The 25,821-nt window shown below is 46.5% G+C and overlaps 1 protein-coding gene across 9 annotated transcripts in view; it reads left to right on the forward strand.

Annotated features, from left to right (window-relative positions):
* The window catches only part of LOC144686492 (diacylglycerol kinase beta-like), a 691,325-nt gene that overhangs the window by 658,899 nt on the left and 6,605 nt on the right, over nucleotides 1-25,821 (forward strand). For all 9 annotated transcript variants that reach the window (XM_078551766.1, XM_078551771.1, XM_078551773.1 and 6 more), the window contains 2 exons: nucleotides 23,764-23,884; nucleotides 24,109-24,169. In XM_078551766.1, coding sequence (XP_078407892.1) covers nucleotides 23,764-23,884; nucleotides 24,109-24,169 — 182 coding nt within the window. The remainder of the gene's footprint in view (nucleotides 1-23,763; nucleotides 23,885-24,108; nucleotides 24,170-25,821) is intronic.

Below are 25,821 nucleotides of genomic sequence, written 5' to 3' on the forward strand. Positions count from 1 at the left end.
GTGAGAATAAACTTAAAAAGGAACCCAAAAGTCATTTATAGACATATAAATAGTAAAATAGTCGTCAAAGAAAAGGGTGGGGTTTATTGGGGCTAGAAGGAAAATCATCTTGTGGAAGCAGAGGACACGACTGAGGTACTAATTGAGTATTTTACGCATGTTGCCACTAATGAAGAGGATATTGCTAATGACACAGTGAAGGAAGAAGCAGTAGAGAAATTGTATAATATAAAAACAGATAACGAGGAAATACTAAAACGGTTAACAACACTCAGTAGAAAAGTTATCTGGTGTCGATAGGATGCATCCAATTTTCTGCTTTCTGTTTCTTGGCCAATTTCATATCCACGCTCTGACTATTCCTTCAATCCAGTAGGCTTTGCTTCAGTTTTGCTAACAAGTTTTTAATGTGGTCCTTTATCAAATGCTTTTTGAAAGTCCATATACACAACATCAACCACACTAAGTTGATGAGAAAAGTAAGGTTGGAAATTGTAAAGGCTCTGGCCAAAGTCTTCTAATCCTCTTTAGATATGAAAGTAGTGCCAGAGGCCTGGAAGATTGTAAACGATACGAAAAAGGGGAGAGGGATAAACCCAGCAACTACAGCTCAGTCAGCCAAATGTCAATGGTGGCAAAACATTTAAAGATATTAATCTGGGACAAAATTAACTGGCACTTGGAAAAACATGAAAGCCAGCCCAAATTTGTTACAAATGAATGATGTTTAACTAATTTGATTGAGTTACTTGATGAAGTAACATAGGGGATTGATCAGGGTAGTACTGTTGTACATATAGACTTACAGAAGATAAAATACCACATAATAGACTTGTTAGCAAAATTGAAACCTATGGAATTAAAGGGACAGTGGCAGCTTAGATACTAAATTGACTGAGACAGAAAGCAAAGAGTAGTGTTAAACGGTTGTTTTTCAGACTGGAAGGGATTGCATTTATATAACGCTTTTCATACCTCAGGACATTCCAAAGTACTTTACAACTAGTGAAGTACTTTTGATGTATAGTTACTGTTGTAATGCAGGAAGCATGGCGGTCAGTTTCCACACAGCAAGCTCCCAGAACAGCAATGTGATAATGACCAGATAATCTGTTTTAGTGATGTTGAATGATGATTGAAGGTTAAAATAGCTAGAACACTGAGGATAGCTCCCCTGTGTCCTTCTGGGGGAAAAAAGTGCCATGAGACCTTTTATATCCACCTGAGAAAGCAGACCTCAGTTTAAAACACTGGAAATCTGAAATAAAAACAAAAAGTGCTTGAAAAACTCAGCAGATCTGACAGCATCTGTGGAGAGAAAGACGGAGTTAACGTTTGGAGTTCTTATGACTCTTCAGAACTAAAGAGAAGTAAAAATGTAGTGAAATATATACTGTTTAAGGGAGCTGGAACAGTTGAAGCTGGATAGAAGGCCAGTGACAGGTGGAAGCAAAGGAGAGATTGCAAAAGATGATATAAACAGAAGGTCGAACCTTCAACACCCACCATCAACACCCCTTCGACCTTTTGTTTATAACATCTTTTGCAATCTCTCCTTTGCCTCCACCTGTCACTGGCCTTCTATCCAGCTTCACCTGTCCCACCTCCCTTAAACAGTACTTATTTCACCACATTTTTACTTCTCTTTAGCTCTGAAGAAGAGTCGTATGGACTTGAAACATTAACTCTGTCTCTCTCTCCACAGATGCTGTCAGACCTGCTGAGTTTTTCCAGCACTTTTTGTTTTTGCCTCAGTTTAACTCTCATTCGAAAGATAGTATCTCCATCAGTGTTGCATTGTCTAGATTTGTGGTCAAATCTCTGGAGTGGGACTTGAACCCACAACCTTATAACTCAGAGGTGTGAGTGCTAACAACTGAGCCGTGGCTGACACGTAACGGTACAGTAGTGTCCCCAAAGGGTTGTTCTTTTGGACCACTGTTCATTTTGATTTATATTTATGACCTGGACTTAGGTACCCAGGGCATAATTTCAAAGTTTTCAGATAACGCTCAAATGTAGTGAACAGTGAGAAGGATAGTAAACTTCAGGAGGACACAGAATGGTGAAATGGGCAGATACATATTTGACAGATTAAATTTGGCACAGAGAAGTGTAAAGTGATTCATATTGGTAAGAACAATGAGAGAGGGCAATATAAACCAAATGGTACAATATTAAAGGGAGTGACAAGGATAAAGAAGCCTGTGTACTTAGAAGACAAGTTGAGAAGGCTGCTAAATAAGCATAATCGATCCTTGGCTTTATAAATAGAGGCATAGAGTACAAAAAATAGGAAGTTATATTAAACCTTTAAACAACACAAGTTAGGTCTCAGCTGCAGTATTGTGGCTAATTCTGGGCATCGCACTTTAGGATGCCTTTAAAGGCCATAGAGAGGGTACAGAGGGCATTTACTGGAATGGTATCAAGGTTCTGGGATTTCAGTTACATGGAGAGACTAGAGTACCTGGGTTTGTTCTCCTTAGAGCAGCATAGGTGAGGAAAAGTTTGATGGAAACATTCCCAATCATGGGGGTTTTTATAGAGTAAATAATGAGGAACTGTTTCCAGTGACAAAAGGGCCAGTACCCAGAGAACACAGAATTAAGGTAATTGACAGAAGAACTGAGGTGGCATGAGGAAAAACATTTTATGCAGCAAGTTATTATGATCTGCAACGCACGGTCAGAAATTGTGGTGCAAGTAGATTCAATAATAACTTTCAAAAGAGTATTGGATAAATACTTAAATGGGAAATGGGACTAATTGGAAAGCTTTTCTGAAATGGTCCTTCTATCTGTCAACTCTAGGCATGGTACTTGGTTAGTAGACAGACTGTAGACATACAGAATCATAGAATCTTTACAGTGCAGAAGGAGGCCATTCAGCCCATCGAGCCTGGTATCTACTTAACACTTGTTTATTATTTTATTTATTCTTTTTTATTATTTATGAAATTTATACTGTTTAAGGGAGGGTGGAGCAGGTGATACTTTCAGCACCTTCTTTACTCTTTACCAGTATCACTCCCTTTGTCTTGTGCCCATGACATCTTTGTCAATCTCTCTTTAGCTATCACCTAACACTGACCTTCCATTTTGCTCCACCTGCTCCATCCCCTCTTAAACAGTATAAAATCCATCGCATTTCTACTTCTTTTTTAACTCTGAAGAAGAGTCATACGGAGTTGAAGCATTAACTCTGTTTCTCTCTCCACAGATGTTGCCAGGCCTGTTGAGTTTTTCCAGCATTTTCTGTTTTTATTTATGAAGAATTAACTATTTACATTGCATTTCTGCAACTCCCTTTTTACAACTACAGATTCTACCCAACCCCAGCTCTGCTCTTCCCCCTCCCCAAGTCACAGTCCTGAGAGATTCAATCTCCCACAGTCTTCTCGGCCCTTGGGAAGATGCCTTGGAGAGATGTGGGGTTTCCTCTGCGTTTAGGAGGACATCATCATCTGCAGAATAGGACAGCAATTTAGTGGCATTGCTGTCAGTATAGCTGGGAAGCAGAGTGTAGGGCTCAGGATGACTGAACTGCAAAGACAATGAGGATTTCTCAACAAAAGACTGAAGAGCATTGACCTTTGGACTCTCTGGGACTTGAAGCACACAGAGAAAGAGCTTCAGAAGAGGAATGATCTTCAACCCCAGGGAAGACTGTCATAGCCACATCATTCACTGCTGTATTGACGACAGAAGAAGTATTGAAGATCCAAGATTTCAATGAACGAAGGAAAAGACTACAAAATTCCTGTAAGCCCTTCAGGAAAAGATAAAGAGATGATTTCCCAATGATATTTTGGGAGGGTTGTTTAGTTACTGTAGGCAATGGTAAGACAGCCATACTTCTTTCTGTATGAGGTTGTTCCACTAGTGGCGATGGGAAGAATAGAGGATATAGAGACAAGACAGCATCATCTTCTGTAATGAGATGAATTTCCTGTAGACAGTTAATTCAGGGGTAAGATTACTGTACAGGATTCAGAAGATTCAGAAGTGCTAAAGATTCTGCCGCAGCTTCTGTACTGACCTCCAGTTCTGGAAGGAAGACGACTTTCAACATGAATTGAAGTATGGGTGGCAATTGACTTTCACCCCTGGAAAGTACCAGCTCTTTGGCAGTGTGATCCTCTATGGACTCTGACATAGACTCAGGGAAGGAATCCTTTCTGGAATACTCTTCATGGACAATGTGAGATTAACTAGGCAATACATTGGTAGGTTCAGTGGAACAAAGCTCTGAATGCAGCTCAGTCACTAAAAACACAGCTGACTCCTCTAAAAAGGCAACAGAGACTTCATATGGTACGATTATTGATTGGTCCTGTTGATTATTGATCCTGTAGGACCTTAACCTCCAACAGATCGCTCAGTGCTTCAAAGGCCTCTTCCTCAACACTTTCTTCTGGGAAGAGCCAATTCAAGTCCAGCACGTCTTCATGCGATCGTCACCATCTGCCGCAGTGCCTTCTGTATCTGCCACCTCCAGCCTAACTTGGTAGAAAACTGAGATTCCAAGGTCTAGTGGATGGTGGCTCTGTGAAAGAAAGGAACTTGCTGCTGAGAGTATAAACTCCTTCAGCTTCTGAAGGCTGAAGTTCCACTGGTTCTAAATGAAAAATTGTTCCATGAAAGACAGAGAATCGTTTAAATGCTGGGCATCATTCGTTTTTCTAGGATTCCTAGAGGCATGCCCAAATTGCTACTCATTAGAGATGTATGCTGATTGTAGAGAAAAAGGAGAGAATCAATGATCTGTCGCCCCTTGTAGCGAAGAGGAGCAATAATCCTGCCTTTGATTGGAAGGTATGTGCCACCCGGACCTTGTAGTTTGATCTCTGATGGATGGAGGGTCATTGGCTGAAGCCAGTCGAGATCATCTGCCAATAGGTTAACAGCAGCTCCAGTCTCAATTCTAAAGGCCGTGACGAAGCCTTGCACTATAACTGACCAATAGTCTGGACTAAGACTATCAACTTCCCCTTGGAACTCTGTAATTTTGATCTACACCCTCTGCTGGGCAGTCCTGGCGTCTATGTTGGTTTCTCGCGCCACAACACAAGCATCTCAAAATGGCTGCCGGTGTGGAGTTCCCTATCCAAGAACTGTAGTTACATGGATAGGTTAAAACAGCAACAGTAACATCGACTGCTAGAGGTATTTAAGACAATGAAAAGGCTGAATTGCATGCCTATTGTTAGATTATTTCACTTTAACTATTTGGAAAGGACCAGGAGTCATGCAGTTCAGCTACATGAGTAGAAATAATTTAAATGTTAAACAGTTCCTCTGTCCCAGAGATTAATGGACCTTTGGAATGCATTACCAAGAAAACAGAATGTGGTCCATATCTACCCCTGCCTCACATCAAGTGCTGCTGAAACCCTCCTTCAAGTCCTGCTGCCTCTAGACTCAACTTAGTGCAATGCTTTTCTATCCAGCCTTCCACCCTCCATAAACTTCCATCCAAAGCTCTGCTGCCTGTGTCCTGATTCACACCATGTCCCTGTACTCAGTAACCTGCAATAACTAACAGCCTGGCAACACCTCGATTTTTTAAAATTCTCATCTTTGTTTTTGAATCCCTATAACTCCAAAGTCCACCCAATCAGTGTAAACTTTTCGAATCCTACAACTTCAAAATCGCTACATTCCTCCTATTCTGGCCTCTTGAGCCTTGCAGATTTTAATCATTCCACCATTGTCAGCCATACCTTCAATTGTGTAGGCCTTAAGCTCCAGGATTCCCTCCATTAAATTTTCTGCCTCTCTTCTCCTTTAGGACACTCCTTAAAATTTACCTCTTTGACCAAGCTTTTGATCACCTGCCCTACTATCCCCTTATATGGCTCTGTGTCAAATTTAGTTTGATAGCATTCCCCTGTAGTAGCTTGGCATGATTTACTACATTAAAGGCACTATATAACTGCAAGTTTTTATTGTTGTTACTGCGTTGCTCTCTTGTGTGGTGTGTGCTGACTTTCTGCGCACCTTTCAAAGGGCGCTTGGACAGGTCCTTGCTTGCAGCAGAGATTACATTTTATAAAAAGTGACTGGTTTCACAGTTAATGTACGCATCATCATGTGATGTCCCAGACTGGCTTCAATTGCCTGAGGCATCAGAGAGGAGTGTTTCAGATTTTTTTTCCCTTTTTTTGACCCTGGGTGTCTTTTTCTTCTATGAGATTATATTGCAGCAGGGGGTTGCATGTTTCTAGCCATAATGCTCCAGGCATCATGAGTGTGGGGCAGGTTTAATGCACCAGTTGGCCTTTGCTCACTTACATTTAAATAGCACCTTTTATGACCTTGAGATGTCCCAAAGTGCTTCACATTGAATTTGGTACTTTTGAAGTGTTTGTAGGGAAGCGCTGCTGCCAATTTACACATAGCATGGTCCCACAAAGAGCAATCAAACAGATGACCAGCTCATCTCTTTTAGATCTTAGTTGAGGGATGAATGTTGGCCAGGGTACCAGGAGAATGCCGCTGCATTTCTCCTTATGGTGCCATGGGAGCTTTTATGTTTACCTGAGAAGGCAGATAGGCCTTGGTTTAATGTCTCATTCAAAAGACAGCAACTTTGGTATTGCAACACTGAGCACTCCCTCAATCCAAGGCTGGAGTAGTAGCCTAGATTATGTGCCCAAGTCTGGAGGTGGACTTGAACCCACAACCTTCTGACCCAGAGGTGAGAAGGATACCACTGAGCCAAGACTGCCACTTTTTACTCAACTTGTTCAAACTCACCTTTTCAGTTGCCTTCTCTTGTACATTTCTCTTCCTACTTCCCAAACCTCAGCTCATTTCCAGATAAATGCTAGTAGTGATTAGTTGATTCAGTATTAAATTAAATGTCAACTTAACTACCCTAATTGACAAAATAATGAATATAATACATGTTTCCTGGTAGGCTGGAAACCTGGAATTATTGGGCATTAAAGTGGAGGAAAATAACCATCTTGCTCAACTGGATCAAAAAGTGGACTCCCTTATTTTGCCTTGACACAAGAGCCATATCACAGAAACTAAAAATCCCTTTGATTGCAGCAGCGTGAACATATAAACAATGTAAGGTGAGAGAAATTGCCCTGCAGCCAATTCTTAGATATACAACAGCAACTTGTAGTAATATAGCACCTTTAACTTTGTAAGTTCTCCCAAGGCACTTCTTGGGAGTTTTATCAAACAAAACTTGACACCAAGCCACATAACGAGATATGAGGTCAGGTCAACTTGGCAAAGAGGTAGGTTTCAAGGAGGAGAGAGAGATAGATCGAGAAGGTTTAGGGAGGAAATTCCATAGCATAGGGCCAAGGCAGCTAAAGACACGGCTGCCAGTGGTGGATTGATTAAAATCGTGGATGTGCAAGAGTTCAGAATTGGAAGAGTGCAGAGATCTCAGGGGTTTGAAGAGCTGGTGGTGGTTGCAGAGATAGGAAAGGGCGAGACCATAAAGAGACTTACAGATAATAATGAGAATTTTTAAATCAAGGCATTGCTGGACCAGAAACAAATGTAGGTCAGCAAGCACAGAGTAACTGAGTGACTGGGACTTGGTGCAAGTTAGAATGGAGGCAACAGAGTTTAGACTGAGCTCAAGTTTCTGGAGGCTGTAAGATGGAAGGCTGGCTAGAAGAGCATTGGAATAATCAGATCTAGAAGTAGCAAAGGGATGGATGAGAGCTTCAGCCATGATCTTATTGAATGGCGAAGCAAGCTAGAAGGGACGAATGGCCCACTCCTGTTCCTAAGTCCTATATTCCTATGAGCTGATGCAGGCATTAGTGTGTTTATTTGCTTAAGTGTTCCTGCAATACTACTGCGGTTTTAAACCTGCCCAGTTTTTGTTATGTTCTTGTCTTTATGATGACTAAATCCACAGTAGACCGACATTTAAGGGCAACAGTGCAGCAAGACGAGATTTTGGGAGAATTCGCATTTCCAGTGGAGAATTTCACCCACCAGAAATTCAGGTGTTCTAATACATGATTTTCTATCTGCTTGAGTTAATAGTCAGAAAGCTATGTGCAGCATATACCTGAATTTTTGATAGTCGCTTTAAACAGGTAAGTTGCCTACCCGAACGCAACATTAGAAAATTAACCTACCCTACCCCATTGGCTGCTCTGTGCTAAGTTTATTTAGCCACAATACAATTGAAGCAATTGATTTTTGTGAGCCCACTCACTCTGCGTTGCATAAAATTGTTGCTCAAGTTCAGCACTTTAGGTGAACTATTCCCAAAGAAAAGCTTCTCTTCTGTGTACAATGATTTTTTTCACTTCACTCCCCATTATGCCACCACCACTTCCAAGAGCACTGCATCCTGTTTTTCATTCATGAATTCTTGGCAAGTATGGTTATCAGCTGTTTCTGTCCTAGGCAGAAGGTAGCTTGTTATGCTTTAGCTTATTACCACATATGGAATCAGGATCCTACAAGGTGCCAACAGAGTTACAAGGTTTTATTATGCATTTCTAGCAGACAGTATAAAAGCTGGCTTCATGAGGATTTTCGCTGAATTTTAAACGACAGTTACATCCTAGTGCCTGCTCAGTGGGGAGGGATGTGGGAGAAATCATAGGAATTTTTTACCCTCACCCCTCACACCCCTACCAACCCCAGGCCACTTTCTCCTGGTTCTCCCCACATCACACGGAGTTCTTCCCAGGTTCTTCCCTCATCTCCCTGTGTTCCCCTGAAGTGTGTGCGTGTGGGGGGGGGGGGGGGGGGGGGGGGGCGGTGTGGATGGGAGAGGGGGAGGTGTGTGTGGATGGGAGGGGGGTGGGGTGTGTGGATGGGGGTGTGTGTGTGTGGATGGGGGTGTGTGTGTGTGGATGGTAGGGGGGTTGTGTGTGTGTGTGGATGGGAGGGGGGTGTGTGTGTGTGGATGGGAGGGGGGTGTGTGTGGATGGGAGGGGGTGTGTGTGTGTGTGTGGATGGGAGGGGGGTGTGTGTGTGTGTGGATGGGAGGGGGGGGTGTTTGTGGATGGGAGGGTGTATGTGTGTGTGTGTGGATGGGAGGGTGTGTGTGTGTGTGTGGATGGGAGGGGGCGTGTGTGTGTGGATGGGAGGGGGGGGTGTGTGTGTGTGGATGAGAGGTTGGGGGGGTGTGTGTGTGGGTGGGGGTGTGGGAGGGTATGTGTTTGTGTGGGGATGGGAGGGTGGGTGTGGAGTGTGTGGATGGGAGGGTGTGTGTGTGTGGATGGGTGTATAGGAGGGTGTGTGTGTGTGGATGGGAGGGGGGTGTGTGTGTGTGTGTGTGTGTGTGTGTGTGGATGGGAGGGGGGTGTGTGTGTGTGTGGATGGGAGGGGGGTGTGTGTGTGTGGATGGGAGGTGGTGTGTGTGTGTGTGGATGGGAGGGGGTGTGTGTGTGTGTGTGGATGGGAGGGTGTGTGTGTGTGTGTGTGTGTGTGTGTGTGGATGGATGGGTGTATAGGAGGGGGTGTGTGTGGATGGGAGGTGGTGTGTGTGTGTGTGTGTGTGTGTGTGGATGGGAGGGGGGGTGTGTGTGGATGGGAGGGGATGTGTGTGTATGTGGATGGGAGGGGGTGTGTGGTGTGTGTGGATGGGTGTATAGGAGGGGGTGTGTGTGGATGGGAGGTGGTGTGTGTGTGTGTGTGGATGGGAGGGGGCGGTGTGTGGATGGGAGGTGGTGTGTGTGTGTGTGTGGATGGGAGGGGGGGGTGTGTGTGGATGGGAGGGGGTATGTGTGTGTGTGGATGGGAGGTGGTGTGTGTGTGTGTGGATGGGAGGGGGGGTGTGTGTGGATGGGTGTGTGTGTGTGTGTATGGATGGGAGGGGGTGTGTGTGTGTGTGGATGGGAGGGGGGGGTGTGTGTGGATGGGTGGGGGTGTGTATGTGTGTGGATGGGAGGGGGTGTGTGTGTGTGTGGATGGGAGGGAGTGTGTGTGTGTGTGGATGGGAGGGGGTGTGTGTGTGTGTGGATGGGTGTATAGGAGGGGCTGTGTGTGGATGGGAGGTGGTGTGTGTGTGTGTGTGGATGGGAGGGGGGGTGTGTGTGGATGGGAGGGGGTATGTGTGTGTGTGGATGGGAGGTGGTGTGTGTGTGTGTGGATGGGAGGGGGGGTGTGTGTGGATGGGTGTGTGTGTGTGTGTGTATGGATGGGAGGGGGTGTGTGTGTGTGTGGATGGGAGGGGGGGGTGTGTGTGGATGGGTGGGGGTGTGTATGTGTGTGGATGGGAGGGGGTGTGTGTGTGTGTGGATGGGAGGGAGTGTGTGTGTGTGTGGATGGGAGGGGGTGTGTGTGTGTGTGGATGGGTGTATAGGAGGGGCTGTGTGTGGATGGGAGGTGGTGTGTGTGTGTGTGTGGATGGGAGGGGGTGTGTGTGTGGATGGGAGGGGGTGTGTGTGTGTGGATGGGAGGGGGGTGTGTGTGTGGATTGGAGGGGGCGTGTGTGTGTGGATGGGAGGGGGGGGTGTGTGTGTGTGGATGAGAGGTTGGGGGGGTGTGTGTGTGGGTGGGGGTGTGGGAGGGTATGTGTTTGTGTGGGGATGGGAGGGTGGGTGTGGAGTGTGTGGATGGGAGGGTGTGTGTGTGTGTGTGTGGATGGGTGTATAGGAGGGTGTGTGTGTGTGGATGGGAGGGGGGTGTGTGTGTGTGGATGGGAGGGGGGTGTGTGTGTGTGGATGGGAGGGGGGTGTGTGTGGATGGGAGGGGGTGTGTGTGTGTGTGTGGATGGGAGGGGGGTGTGTGTGTGTGTGGATGGGAGGGGGGTGTGTGTGTGTGGATGGGAGGGGGGTGTGTGTGGATGGGAGGGGGTGTGTGTGTGTGTGTGGATGGGAGGGGGGTGTGTGTGTGTGTGGATGGGAGGGGGGGGTGTTTGTGGATGGGAGGGTGTATGTGTGTGTGTGTGGATGGGAGGGTGTGTGTGTGTGTGTGGATGGGAGGGGGCGTGTGTGTGTGGATGGGAGGGGGGGGTGTGTGTGTGTGGATGAGAGGTTGGGGGGGTGTGTGTGTGGGTGGGGGTGTGGGAGGGTATGTGTTTGTGTGGGGATGGGAGGGTGGGTGTGGAGTGTGTGGATGGGAGGGTGTGTGTGTGTGTGTGTGGATGGGTGTATAGGAGGGTGTGTGTGTGTGGATGGGAGGGGGGTGTGTGTGTGTGTGTGTGTGTGTGTGGATGGGAGGGGGGTGTGTGTGTGTGTGGATGGGAGGTGGTGTGTGTGTGTGGATGGGAGGTGGTGTGTGTGTGTGTGGATGGGAGGGGGTGTGTGTGTGTGTGTGGATGGGAGGGTGTGTGTGTGTGTGTGTGTGTGTGTGTGTGGATGGATGGGTGTATAGGAGGGGGTGTGTGTGGATGTGAGGTGGTGTGTGTGTGTGTGGATGGGAGGGGGGGTGTGTGTGGATGGGAGGGGATGTGTGTGTATGTGGATGGGAGGGGGTGTGTGGTGTGTGTGGATGGGTGTATAGGAGGGGGTGTGTGTGGATGGGAGGTGGTGTGTGTGTGTGTGAGGATGGGAGGGGGCGGTGTGTGGATGGGAGGTGGTGTGTGTGTGTGTGTGGATGGGAGGGGGGGGTGTGTGTGGATGGGAGGGGGTATGTGTGTGTGTGGATGGGAGGTGGTGTGTGTGTGTGTGGATGGGAGGGGGGGTGTGTGTGGATGGGTGTGTGTGTGTGTGTGTATGGATGGGAGGGGGTGTGTGTGTGTGTGGATGGGAGGGGGGGGTGTGTGTGGATGGGTGGGGGTGTGTATGTGTGTGGATGGGAGGGGGTGTGTGTGTGTGTGGATGGGAGGGAGTGTGTGTGTGTGTGGATGGGAGGGGGTGTGTGTGTGTGTGGATGGGTGTATAGGAGGGGCTGTGTGTGGATGGGAGGTGGTGTGTGTGTGTGTGTGGATGGGAGGGGGTGTGTGTGTGGATGGGAGGGGGTGTGTGTGTGTGGATGGGAGGGGGGTGTGTGTGTGGATGGGAGGGGGCGTGTGTGTGTGGATGGGAGGGGGGGGTGTGTGTGTGTGGATGAGAGGTTGGGGGGGTGTGTGTGTGGGTGGGGGTGTGGGAGGGTATGTGTTTGTGTGGGGATGGGAGGGTGGGTGTGGAGTGTGTGGATGGGAGGGTGTGTGTGTGTGTGTGTGGATGGGTGTATAGGAGGGTGTGTGTGTGTGGATGGGAGGGGGGTGTGTGTGTGTGTGTGTGTGTGGATGGGAGGGGGGTGTGTGTGTGTGTGGATGGGAGGTGGTGTGTGTGTGTGGATGGGAGGTGGTGTGTGTGTGTGTGGATGGGAGGGGGTGTGTGTGTGTGTGTGGATGGGAGGGTGTGTGTGTGTGTGTGTGTGTGTGTGTGTGGATGGATGGGTGTATAGGAGGGGGTGTGTGTGGATGTGAGGTGGTGTGTGTGTGTGTGTGTGTGTGTGTGGATGGGAGGGGGGGTGTATGTGGATGGGAGGGGATGTGTGTGTATGTGGATGGGAGGGGGTGTGTGGTGTGTGTGGATGGGTGTATAGGAGGGGGTGTGTGTGGATGGGAGGTGGTGTGTGTGTGTGTGTGGATGGGAGGGGGCGGTGTGTGGATGGGAGGTGGTGTGTGTGTGTGTGTGGATGGGAGGGGGGGGTGTGTGTGGATGGGAGGGGGTATGTGTGTGTGTGGATGGGAGGTGGTGTGTGTGTGTGTGGATGGGAGGGGGGGTGTGTGTGGATGGGTGTGTGTGTGTGTGTGTATGGATGGGAGGGGGTGTGTGTGTGTGTGGATGGGAGGGGGGGGTGTGTGTGGATGGGTGGGGGTGTGTATGTGTGTGGATGGGAGGGGGTGTGTGTGTGTGTGGATGGGAGGGAGTGTGTGTGTGTGTGGATGGGAGGGGGTGTGTGTGTGGATGGGTGTATAGGAGGGGCTGTGTGTGGATGGGAGGTGGTGTGTGTGTGTGTGTGGATGGGAGGGGGTGTGTGTGTGGATGGGAGGGGGTGTGTGTGTGTGGATGGGAGGGGGGTGTGTGTGTGGATGGGAGGGGGTATGTGTGTGTGTGGATGGGAGGTGGTGTGTGTGTGTGTGTGGATGGGAGGGGGTGTGTGTGTGTGTGGATGGGAGGGGGGGGTGTGTGTGGATGGGTGGGGGTGTGTATGTGTGTGGATGGGAGGGGGTGTGTGTGTGTGTGGATGGGAGGGGGTGTGTGTGTGTGTGTGGATGGGAGGTGTGGTGTGTGTGTGTGGATGGGAGGGGATGTGTGTGTGTGTGGATGGTAGGGGGGTGTGTGTGTGGATGGGAGGGTGTGTGTGTGCGTGTGGATGGGAGGTGGTGTGTGTGTGGATGGGAGGTGGTGTGTGTGTGTGTGTGGACGGGAGGGGGTGTGTGTGTGTGTGTGTGGACAGGAGGGGGTGTGTGTGTGGACGGGAGGGGGTGTGTGTGCAGGAGGGGTGTGTGTGGGAGGTTGGGGTGTGTGTCAGGGGAGTGAGTGTATGTTGTGGGGGTGTGTGCAAGGGGTGAGTGGATGTGTGTGCGAGGGGCGAGTGTGTGTGCGAGGGGCGAGTGTATGTTGTGGGTGTGTGTGCGAGGGGTGAGTGGGTGTGTGTGCGAGGGGTGAGTGGGTGTGTGTGCGAGGGGTGAGTGGGTGTGTCTGCGAGGGGTGAGTGGGTGTGTGTGGAGGCGTGAGTGGGTGTGTGTGGGGAAGGTTGAGTGTGTGTGTGTGGGGAGGGTTGAGTGTGTGTGCGCGTGGGGAGGGTTAATTGTGTGTGTGGGGAGGGTTGAGTGTGTGTGCGCGTGGGGAGGGTTGATTGTGTGTGTGGGGAGGGTTGAGTGTGTGTGTGGGGAGGGTTGAGTGTGTGTGCGCGTGGGGAGGGTTGAGTGTGTGTGTGTGGGCAGGGTTGAGTGTGTGTGTGTGGGGAGGGTTGAGTGTGTGTGTGCATGGGGAGGGTTGAGTGTGTGTGTGCGTGGGGAGGGTTGAGTGTGTGTGTGCGTGGGGAGGGTTGAGTGTGTGTGTGCGTGGGGAGGGTTGAGTGTGTGTGTGCGTGGGGAGGGTTGAGTGTGTGTGTGCGTTGGGAGGGTTGTGTGTGCGCGCACGTGAGGAGTGAGCGTGTGCGCATGTGAGGATTAAGCGTGTGAGGAGTGAGCATGTGCGCGCGCGAGTGAGGAGTGAGCGTGTGCGCGCGCGCGTGTGAGGAGTGAGCGTGTGAGGAGTGAGCATGTGCGCGCGCGAGTGAGGAGTGAGCGCGTGCGCACGCGCATGTGAGGAGTGAGCGTGAGGAGTGAGCATGTGCGCGCGCGAGTGAGGAGTGAGCGTGTGAGGAGTGAGCGTGTGAAGAGTGAGCGTGTGAGGAGTGAGCGTGTGAGGAGTGAGCATGTGCACGCGCGCGTGAGGAGTGAGCGTGTGCGCGCTCGTGTGAGGAGTGAGCATGTGCGCGCGCGGAGTGAGCGTGTGGTACGCGGGCGTGAGGAGTGAGCGTGTGCGCGCGCGGAGTGAGCGTGTGGTGCGCGCGCGTGAGGAGTGAGCGTGTGGTGCGCGCGCGTGAGAGGAGTGAGTGAGTGTGTGTGTTTGTGTATGAAGAGTGAGTGTGCGTGTGAGGGGTGAGTGTGTGTGTGCAAGTGGAGGGTGAATGTTTGTGCACGAGTGGAGGGTGAGTGTATGTGTCTGTCTAGCTCACTCCCCTTCTCGGGATTCTCATTCACCCTCACCCCCACACATCAGCATTCTCACCCTCTCTCATAGAAGGTGAGGGTGGGTGAGTGAGCACCCTGTGACTGGGAGTGAGCTGGGCACACACTCTCTCATTCTTTCACATTCTAATGGTCGTCTTTATCGATTACTCATTTTTTTATTTATCAATTTATTGTTGTGAATATTTTTGCTTAACAAGTTGCTTCTTTTCATACACCAGCATTTTTTTTTAAATTCATATTTAATGTTGTGCCAAGCCTCATGTTTCTGAATTTGCCCATCACCGCCTCCTCCCCCACCACACTGAGTGTGAGAAAAATTAAAGTAGAAAATGTTGGACAAGCCTGTTTTAAACTGTCAGTCATACTGTGAACTCAGAACCTCCTGCTGAAGTAATTTTAGTTTTTGAAACTCAACCAAGCATTCATAATGATATAATGATAACCCTTAGGAAATGGCAAGAAAGACCTCTAGTGCAACTGCACAACCAGATGCTACTTTATTTTATAACCTAAGCCTGTCAATGAAAAGAGTCCAGCAAAGGCTTTTTTTAACTCTCACTAACAACTGCTGCCTATTATTTTAACATTTAAAGAGCGGAGCATTTAAAAATATTCAGACCATGACACTTAATACAAATCTCATCCACCCTGCCCTTTTTCCCTTTCTGGCAAAAATTGGAAGTGTCAGAAGTGGGGGCAGGACATCTGGGTCCTGCTTGTCATTTTTCAAGGTCAGCAGACTTTGGACGAAAGCCTCTTGGGAATTCATTACTGCAGTAAGGCTAAGACTGTGTGCAAAGACATTTACCAGATCTTATTGTCTGTCGTTGGCACAGGTACAGCATATGTCATTAGTTAGATGTTAGCTATGTTTGCTTATAAATGCTGAAAAAGTCTCTTGATACCCGCACAGAAATGATCAAGCAAGTAGCAAAGGTGTCTAGATCAGAAAGGACCCACATTCGGTTCTCAAACTGCACTGCTGGCTGACCTAATCCTGGGTGTTGGGTAGTGGCAGCTACAAATGCCCAGTGCACTGGATTAAGAAGGGGGAAAACAACCAGAGTTTGTGCTTCTGAGTGAAACCCAATGGCTTCCCTGCTACTAGTTTACACTTAAGGGAGTTGGATGAGGACAGGATCAGGCTCAGCTGTAATGGTGAATAGCCTGCCAACACTCACTGTCAAGGCTCTCATGTGAATAATGTTCATTTGGATGGAATACCAGAATACAGTTGGCACCTGTGAACCCATATCCACCCAGGAGTCAACACCCTTGAGAGAAAGAGGGGAGAAAATTCACAAGGAGGAGAATAAACTAAAAGCTCTATTTCATAAACTTTGTCCAAATCTAGCAAACACTGTTTATTAAAGTTATGTATGCTGTGAGAAATCAAAACATTTGATTTTTTCCCCGCAAAGGAATATATAAAATAGTTATTTGCTTCCTGACTAACTAATGCTTTTGGCATATCCTGAACGAGTGCCTTGTTTACATTCCCAAGTGTGTCTCTAATAATCTGTTCACAACATCAGCCCAGATGGTTTTAACTTTAACCACAAAGTAACTGCAGCGCTCAACAAATGCAGTATAATGTTGTGAAAGAGTCTTGGGGTAATTGGAAAGGCTAACCTGCCTCTATTCCATAGTGGCACGGTAACAGTCCACACCATTTCTATCAATATATACTCTAGAATACATTAAGCCGAGGCTGGCATTTCAGAGGGTACTGAGGGAGTGGTGCATTGCTGTTAAGTGCTGTTTGCTCCCATGATGTTTCGCTGAATTGATTCAATAAATAACTGAATAATACAGATTAGGTAGTGGCATTATAATTAACTTCAATGCTCTGGATTAGGAAGGAGGAAGTCATTTCATAGAAATCACTGCTCAGAAAGAGGCCTTTCGGCCCAACTGGTCTATGCTGCTGTTATGCTCCACCTAAGTCTCCTCCCATCTTGCCATTAATACCATCTTTTCTTCCTCATGTGCTTACCTAGCTCCCCAATAAATGCATCTATGCTATTTGTCTTAATGTTGCTCCATGTTTTATTTTTATTCATTTCTCCAGTTTTTTCTCCAGTTTTTCTCCAATTTAAAATAGATTAAGATAAGGAAAGGTAAGAGTTCTAGTTTTTATTTAAAGCACATAAATAATTTTAAAAATTTTACCGTATTTAACTTAAAATAAAGGTTTTTTTTCAACTAGAGGCATGGCAGGGCAGTTCAGTCCTGTGTTATGTACCGCCTGCAACATGTGGGAAGTCCTAGATGCTCCTTGTGTTCTGACCGACCACGTGTGCAGGAAGTACCACCAGCTACGGCTACTTAAGCTCCGAATTTCAGAGCTTGAGCAGCAGCTGGAAACACTGAGGTGCATCCGCGAGGCTGAGAGTTTTATGGACAGCACGTTTTTAGACGTGGTCACCCTACAGTTTACGGAAGTGCAGACAAAGAGGGAATGGGTGACCATCAGTCAGAAGAAAGGTGTCAGGCAGGTAGTCAGGAAATCCCCAGGGTGCATCTCGCTTGAGAACCGTTTTTCTGTGTTGGAAACCGGTGAGAGTGACGGCTCCTCTGGGGAGTGCAGCCACGCTCATGGCACTGAGTAGAGGCTGCATAGTAGGGGAGGAAAAAGAGGGGAAGAGCAATAATGGTAGGAAACTTGATAGTAAGGGGAACAGACAGGCGTTTCTGCGGCCGTAGATGTGACTCCAGGATGGTATGTTGCCTCCCTGATGCCAGGGTCAAGGATGTCACTGAACGGTTGCAAAGCATTCTAAAGGGAGAGGGCAAACAGACAGAGATCATGGTACGTATTGGTACCAACAACATAGGTAGAAAGAGGGATGAGGTCCTGCAAGCAGAATTTAGAGAGCTAGGAGGCATATTAAAAAACAGGACCTCAAAGGTAGTAATCTCTGGATTGCTTCCGGTGCCATGCGCTAGTGAGTATAGAAATAGGAGGTTAGTCCAGATGAATGCGTGGCTGGAGAGATGGTGCAGGAAGGAGGGCTTTAGCTTTCAGGGACATTGGGACCGTTTCTGGGGGCGGTGGGACCTGTATAAGGCAGATGGCTTGCATCTGAACTGAAATGGGACCAACATCCTTGTGGGGAGGGTTGCTAGTGCTGTTGGGGAGGGTTTAAACTAACTTGGCAGGGGGATGGGATCCTGAGAGGAGGTTCAGCAGCGGGAGATGCACAGCCAAAAGTAGATGAGAGAGCAAGTGAGTCTGGAAGGCATAGATATTATAGGCCAGTTAAGGCACAAGGGAGTTTGGCAAGGTTGGATGGTATTTATTTTAATGCAAGGAATCTGACGAATAAGGCAAATGAGTTGAGGGCACAAATTAACATATGGAAGTATGATGCCGTTGCTGTCACAAAGACATGGTTGAGAGAGGGGCAGGATGGGCAGCTCAATATTCCAGGATATAGGGTCTTCAGGCGAGACAGGGAAGGAAGTAAAAGAGGAGGGGTTATCGCAATATTGATCAAGGAATTAATTACAGCAGTAAGGAGGGATGCCATCTTAGAAGGCTCCTCAAATGAAGCCATATAGGTAGAACTGAAGAACAAAAAAGGAGCAATCACATTGCTGGGAGTGTACTATAGGCCCCCAAACAGTCAGAGAGAAATAGAAGAGCAGATATGTCGGCAAATTTCAGAGAAGTGTAAAAATAATTGGGTAGTAATAGTGGGAGATTTCAACTTCTCCAACATTAACTGGGTTAACCATAGTCTAATAGGTTTAGAGGGAGCGTAATTCTTAAAATGCATCCAGAAGAGCTTTTTAAGCCAGTACGTAGAAGGTCCTACAAGAGAGGGGGCGGTCCTGGACTTAATTTTAGGGAATGAAGCCGGGCAAGTGGTAGAGATATCAGTGGGGGAACATTTTGCAGATAGTGATCCATAACTCCGTTAGATTCAAGGTTGTTATGGAAAAGGACAAGGGTGGGCCAGAAATCAGAGTTCTAAATTGAGGGAAGGCCAATTTTAATAAGATCAGATATGATTTAGCCAGAGTGGACTGGGAGCAGCTACATTTAGGTAAATCTGCGTCAGAGCAGTGGGACTCATTCAAGAAGGAAATAGGGAGAGTACAGGGCCAACATATTCCAGCAAAGATAAAGGGTGGGACCAACAAATCCAGGGAACCCTGGATGTCGAGGGATATATATGATTGGATAAAGAGAAAAAGGAAGGCAGATACTGAGGGCTCAAAACAGCGGAAGCCCTAGAGAAATATAGAATGTGTTGGGTGAAACTTAAAAAGGAAATTAGGAGAGCAAAAAGGGGGCATGAAAACACATTGGCAGGTAAAATAAAGGAAAATCCAAAGTTATTTTACAAGTACATTAAAAGTAAGAGGATAACTAGGGAAAGAATAGGGCCCATTAAGGACCATAATGGTAATTTGTGTGTGGAGCCGGAAGACGTAGGTAGGGCTCTAAATGAATACTTTGTGTTGGTGTTCACAAGTGAGAGGGACGACGTGGGTATGGGAATCAGGCAGAAGGACTGTGATATAATTAAAGAAATTAGCATAGGAAAGGGGGAGGTTCTAAGTGGTCTGGCAGGCTTAAAAGTAGATAAATCTCCAGGCCCGGATGAAATGTATCCCAGGCTGTTGAGTGAGGCAAGGGAGGAGATGGGGGCACTGGCAATAATTTTCAATGCCTCCCTGGCCACAGGAGAGGTGCCAGAGGACTGGAGGACAGCCAATGTGGTACTGTTATTCAAGAAGGGTGGAAGGGATAAACCAGGGAACTACAGGCCAGTCAGTCTAACATCAGTGGTGGGGAAACTATTGGAAGCAATTCTGAGGGACAGAATTAGTCTTGGAGAGGCAGGGATTAATCAAGGACAGTCAGCATGGTTTTGTTAAGAGAAGGTCATGTCTGACCAATTTGATTGAATTTTTCAAAGAGGTGACCAGGTGTGTAGATGAGGGCAATGCATTTGACGTAGACTACTTGGACTTCAGCAAGGCTTTTGATAAGGTCCCACATGGGAGACTGATAACGAAGGTAAGAGCCCATGGGATCCAAGACAATATGGCAAATTGGATCCAGAATTGGCTGAGTGGCAGGAAGCAGAGGGTGATGGTCGAGGGGTGTTTTTGTGACTGAATGCCTGTGTCCAGTGGGGTTCCACAGGGATCAGTGTTGGGTCCCTTGCTGTTTGTGGTATATATAAATGATTTAGACTTGAATGTAGGAGGGTTGATCAGTAAGTTCGCAGATGACACGAAAATTGGTAGGGTGGTAATAGTGAGGAGGATAGCCTTAGATTACAGGAGGATATAGACAGGCTGGTCAGATGGGCTGATCAGTGGCAAATGGAATTTAATCTGGATAAGTGTGAGGTGATGCACTTGGGCAGGACAAACAAGGCACGGGAATACACTATGAATAGTAGTACCCTGGGAAGTACCAAGGATCAGAGGGGCCTTGGTGTGCATGTCCGCCGGTCCCTTAAGGTAGCGGGACAGGTAGATAAGGTGGTTAAGAAGGCATATGGGATTCTTGCCTTTATTAGCCGGGGCATAGAATATAAGAGCGGGGAGATTATGCTGGAACTGTATAAAACGTTGGTTAGGCCACAGCTAGAGTATTGCGTGCAGTTCTGGAATCCGCATTATAGGAAGGATGTGATTGCACTAGAGAGAGTGCAGAGGAGATTTACCAGGATGTTGCCTGGGCTGGAAAGTTTTAGTTATGAGGAGAGATTGGATAGACTGGGGTTATTTCCCCTGGAGCAGAGGAGATTGAGGGGGCACATGATTGAGGTGTATAAAATTATGTGGGGCATAGATAGGGTAGACAGGAAGGAACTTTTCCCCTTGGTGGAGGGATCAATAACCAGGCGGCATAGATTTAAGGTAAGGGGCAGGAGTGTTAGAAGGGATGTGAGGAAGAATTTTTTCACCTAGTGGGTGGTGGGAATCTGGAACTCACTGCCTGAAAGGGTGGTAGAGGCAGAAACCCTCATAACATTTAAGATGTATTTGGATGTGCACTTGCAATGTCGCGGCATACAAGGCTATGGGCCTAGTGTTGGAAAATGGAATTAGAATAGTTAGGTACTTGTTTGACTGGTGCAGACTCAATGGGCCGATGGGCTTTTTTCTGTGCTGTAGACCTCTGTGACTCTATGAGCATTTGGGAGCTACTGACAAGGACAACATTTATTGCCTACCCCTAATTGCCTCGAGAAGGTGGTGGTGAGCTTTCTTCTTGAATACAACTAAGTGGCTTGCTAGGTGACTTTAGAGGACGGTTAAGAGGCAACCACAGTGCTGTGGGTCTGTAGTCACTTATAGGCCAGACTGGATAAGGATGGCAGATTTCCTTCCTTAAAGGGCTTTAGTGAACAAGGTGGGTTTTTGCAACAATCCCATAGTTTCATGGTCACCATTACTGATACTAGCTTTTTATTCCAGATTTATTGATCAACTGAATTTAAATTTCTTTAGTTGCCATGTGGAGGGATTTGAACTCAAGTTTCCTGAGCATTAGCCCAGGCCTGTGATTTGATAGGTATCGTAACATGATGCTCCCATACGTCCATATGGTCGCAAGTTCCATATTGTCACCACTCCTTGAAGAAGGAAGTTTCACCTGAATTCTGACTGTGTTTATTAGTGATTATTAGTCTGACCCTAGCTTTGGATTCCCCAACAAGTAGGAACATTTTCTCTATGTCTGAAATCAGCTCACTCCGGAGTGAAATCCAGGGGCTCGCATACACCGAACTGTACATCCTGTGAATGAAATGTTAAACCAAAGCCCTGTCTGCCTGTTCACGATTGTTAAAGATCCCATGGCACGGTTTAAAGAAAAGCAAAGAGCTCCTTCAATGTTCTGGCTAGCATTCCTACCTCGGCCATCACCAAAAGCCGATCATTCATTTCATTTCCTATTTGTAGAAATTTGCTGTATGGAAATTGGCGACTGTCTTTGCTTGCACAACAATAGTGAATAATACATTGTGGAAGTAATTTGTTGCAAGTCTGGTGCCTTAGAATGTCTTAAGGATGTGGAAGGATGTTATATAAATGCTAGTTCTTTCTTTCATAGAAATAGAATGTAACAAAAACAGCATTTATCCTATCCTTACCTCAAAAACTTCTTTCAAATGTTTTTTTTCTCCTTTTAGGATTCTGGGCTAAGCATTTTCTTAATTATTCTAATGCGCTGCTGGCCTGCCTCCTACATTCTATCATCCATAAACTTAAGGTCATCCAAGGTTGACTGGGTCCAGTTTGCAGCTATTCCTGTTCACCTGACACCCCACCCTGTGCTCACCTGACAGCCCCTCTGTGCTCACTCGACCTACACTGGTCCCAGTTAAGCAAACCTCAACTTTAAAATTCTCATCCTTATTCTCAAGTTTCTCCATGGCCTGCCCCATCTCAATCTCTAATCTCCTCCAGCCCTAAAACCCAACCTACATGCCTGCACTCCTCTAATTCTGGCCTCTTGAACATCTCCATTAATGAAAGAGTTTGTTAGGGTAGATGTAGAGAAGATGTTCCCACTTGTGGGAAATCAAAAACTAGGAGCCATAAATATAAGATAGTCACTAATAAATCCAATATGGGATTCAAGAAAAACTTCTTTACTCAAAGGGCTGTGAGAATGTGGGACTCATTACCATATGGGGTGCTTGAGATGGATAGCATAAATGCAATTACGAGGGGGAAAGGAATAGAAGGATTTGTTGATACAGTGAGATGAAGTAGGGTGGATGGAGCAGAAACACAGACATAAGTCAGTTGTGCTGAATGGCCTGTTGGCGTGCTGTAAATTCTATGTAAACACTGAGCTGATAACCTGATTTTACATTGTTGTAAGTCAGAAATTGCAGCTTATTTCTCCTAGAACTTTAGCACAATTGACAATGGCATACCTGGAAAATAGTTATCAGGATCTAACTTGTGTTCTTTTATGTAAGTATGCAGAGTGTTTGTTGCTTATTCAACCCTGGTTGATGGAGACTGAGCAGATGAGCCAGAGAGCAGCAATTTTCTCAGAAATTGTCTTTGCGTCTTGAGTATCTTTTATAAGTAATTGCATTTCAATGAATCTTTTGGTATCTGACCTTGGCTTAAAGAAAACCTTTCAATAAACACAGCATTCACTAACTTCACCTCTTCACAGAGGATGGAGAGTGACTCTGTCTGTCACAATAGGACAGGCAGATGTTAGAATTTTCGATGGCTTTCCGCTGGCCCTCAGAATCTATCTGAGCTTATGGTTGGGAGATGAAACTTGCAGCTTTAGTTAAGCAGATGACACGGTGGTTTGCTATTGGAATTTGACACAAGTATATAATTCCTTGTCATCTTGTTTTTCCCTAACTGCCAAAGCATTTCCATTTCTTGGCTGGCATTACAGCACATCTTTCATTAAACCAGGGCTGGGAGCCAGTGCCATTGCTTAGCTGCTTGAATGCAATGTGGCACTCTGCAGCACCATTCCATGGTCTATTAATGATCTGATTCTTCTGATTAAAAGTTCGAAATTGCAGCAAGGTTATTTACACCAGCAATGTTACTTTCTAGCTAATGCAAAATGCTGCAGATATGGAAAAACATTCTCCTTGTCCTGGATTTTTTGCTAATTATCATAAACCTGGTTACTGACCCTTCTACCGGTGCAAATTGTTTCTCCCAAATCTACCTTGCTTTTACTTTCTAAACACTCACTTCGAGCTACGAATTAGAGCCACAACAGTAATAATCCCAGTGATTGCTCCCTCCTGAACAGAAAACACAGGAGTGCAATCGAACCTACGTTGCATAATTCCGTGACACCAAATGTTGGTGATATTGACATTATGGCACAAGTAGTACATTGTTTTTAGGCAGCCATATTATGCACAGAAAGAAATCAGTGAACAAAACCTTATGGATCAGTAAAGGTATCCTGATTTATCTTTGAAGTTATATATATTTAGTGATAAAATTGCTTCAAACAGGGCAGCAAAGTGGAAGCTATGGTTGGAAGATGTGTTTTTCAATCGTAAAGAAACATTTGTCATGACTCAACACAGCTTGTGTATACATCTGTGTGGAATTTCAGATTTACAGTCAATATCTTCGAAAAAGCTGAGTTTATCTTTACATTTGTTTTAGAATTTAGTGATCAGCTGCTTGAAGTTGTGGGCCTTGAAGGTGCCATGGAGATGGGGCAGATTTACACCGGACTGAAAAGTGCTGGAAAACGCCTGGCTCAGTGTTCCTGCGTCACTATCAGGTAGTTATCCAAATATATTGGTTTGCTCATGACTTCCAGGACAAATTGTGCAAATGAGCCAATACTATTCGAGTTTTGACTCAACCCTACGCTACACTATGTATCCCCACCCTCCCACCTCACAACATCAACATTAATCTGATTACTAGTCAGCCTGACAAATTTGCATGGCACAGAAAAGTACCCTTCAAAATACAGAGTTAACTGCATGTAATTGTTTACAGAACAACCAAGCTGCTGCCTATGCAGATTGATGGGGAGCCCTGGATGCAGCCTCCTTGTACTGTAAGTGTTAATTCTACCTATTTCTGTAGTTGTGCTATTGCGTGACTAATAATAATTGCTAGCATTGCCTCCCCTTTGTGTTATTTAATGTTTAGTTAAAAATACCTCCAGATAAACACAAATGTAAAACCAGCTGCATTTCAGGGCAGGAATTTCTCTCAAGGGCAGGAAACAGAGGTGGAGAATATTGAAAGGAGCAGCAGGGTGCAAAAGTGGATAAGGAAAGGAGAGGACTCTTCACATCTCTCCAACCTTTCTAAATCTTCAATTAAAAAAATGGATCTTGCAGCCAGGCCACCATTTTTGGCTGGCAAGGGCAGTGGGTTGAGGGGTGCAGGGTAGCATTCTTATCGAGTGGCTTATGACTGCTCCCACAGGCAGGTAGGCAATCCCTGGGCCTGCCTGGAGCACTGCACCCACCCCAGTCCGCCACCAGGAGGCAGGCTCCAGGCACCTAAGATGCCGCCTGCAGGAGCCTGAAGGCCAACTGGAGATTCCCATTTGGCCTCAACAGATTCTTTATGAGTGAGTCAGCCACCAGCGGGCAAGCAGCCGTGCCATGCCCTCATCCCACTTCTGCGAAAATGGCCTGGATGTGAGATTAAGCCAAGGAACCAACCTACCAGCTCCTGAACACCTCCACCCCCAGCCCAAGCAGGGGACTCAAAATTCAGCTCTTAGAGATTAAAAATAAGTTCTGTTTTGACCTTAAATGGCAATCATGAAATATCTTGTCAAAAACATTCTTTCTACATTTTCCATTTGTTTTCTTCTATAAGCAGTAATTTAGATTAATTAGTAGCACACTTGTCACTGAGTCCTAGTTTGTAGATTCAAGCCCCACTTCAGGATTTGAGGACATCAAGGCTGACTCTTCAGTGCAATGATGAGGGAATGGTGCAGTCAAAGGAACCATCTTACTGATGAGATGTTAACTGTGGTTTGTCCAGTCAAGTGGATATAAAAATTTGCTGAGGATTATTGAATATTGAAGATTATGAAAAAAAACAGGGAATTTTGCTGTGTCCTGACCAAAATTCTTCCCTCAAGCAACACCACCAAAAAGTAAATTAATTGATTTTTCGCTCTGTTTACTGTTTTATGAGATATCGCAGTGCACAAGTTGACTGCTGTGTTTGTCTATTTAAGAACAATGGTTAGAATTAATTGACTGTGAAGCACTGTGGAACATTCTGAGGATATGAAAGGCTTTCCATAAATGAAAGTTATTTTCTTCTTTCTTTCCTTCAGTGTTAACCACTTCCTAGGGTATGGTTCCATAGTGGGGCCTCTTTGGAGAGCTAGATTTGACCCCCGAGTCAAGGAGGAGAAAGTCAGCCAGGCTTCCTGCTCCCAAATATTTTTTATTCATTTATGAGATGCGGGCATAACTGGCTGGGTCAGCTTTTATTGCCCATCCTTAATTGCCCTTGAGAAGGTGGTGGTGAGCTGCCTTCTTGAACTACTGCAGTCCATGTAGTGTAGGTAGAACCACAGTGCTGTTAGGGAGGGAGTTCCAGAATTTTGACCCAACATTATTATCAGTGTAATTTGTTAATGTTTTTGTTTGGATCCCGGGTGAAAGCAGAACCAGTTTTAGCTATGATGCCCACAGTTGAATAGTTTGTAAACACTCATTGTCAAGGGTTAGT

This window comes from Cetorhinus maximus, chromosome 11 (assembly GCF_964194155.1).
Source record: "Cetorhinus maximus chromosome 11, sCetMax3.hap1.1, whole genome shotgun sequence".
Lineage (NCBI taxonomy): Eukaryota > Metazoa > Chordata > Chondrichthyes > Lamniformes > Cetorhinidae > Cetorhinus > Cetorhinus maximus.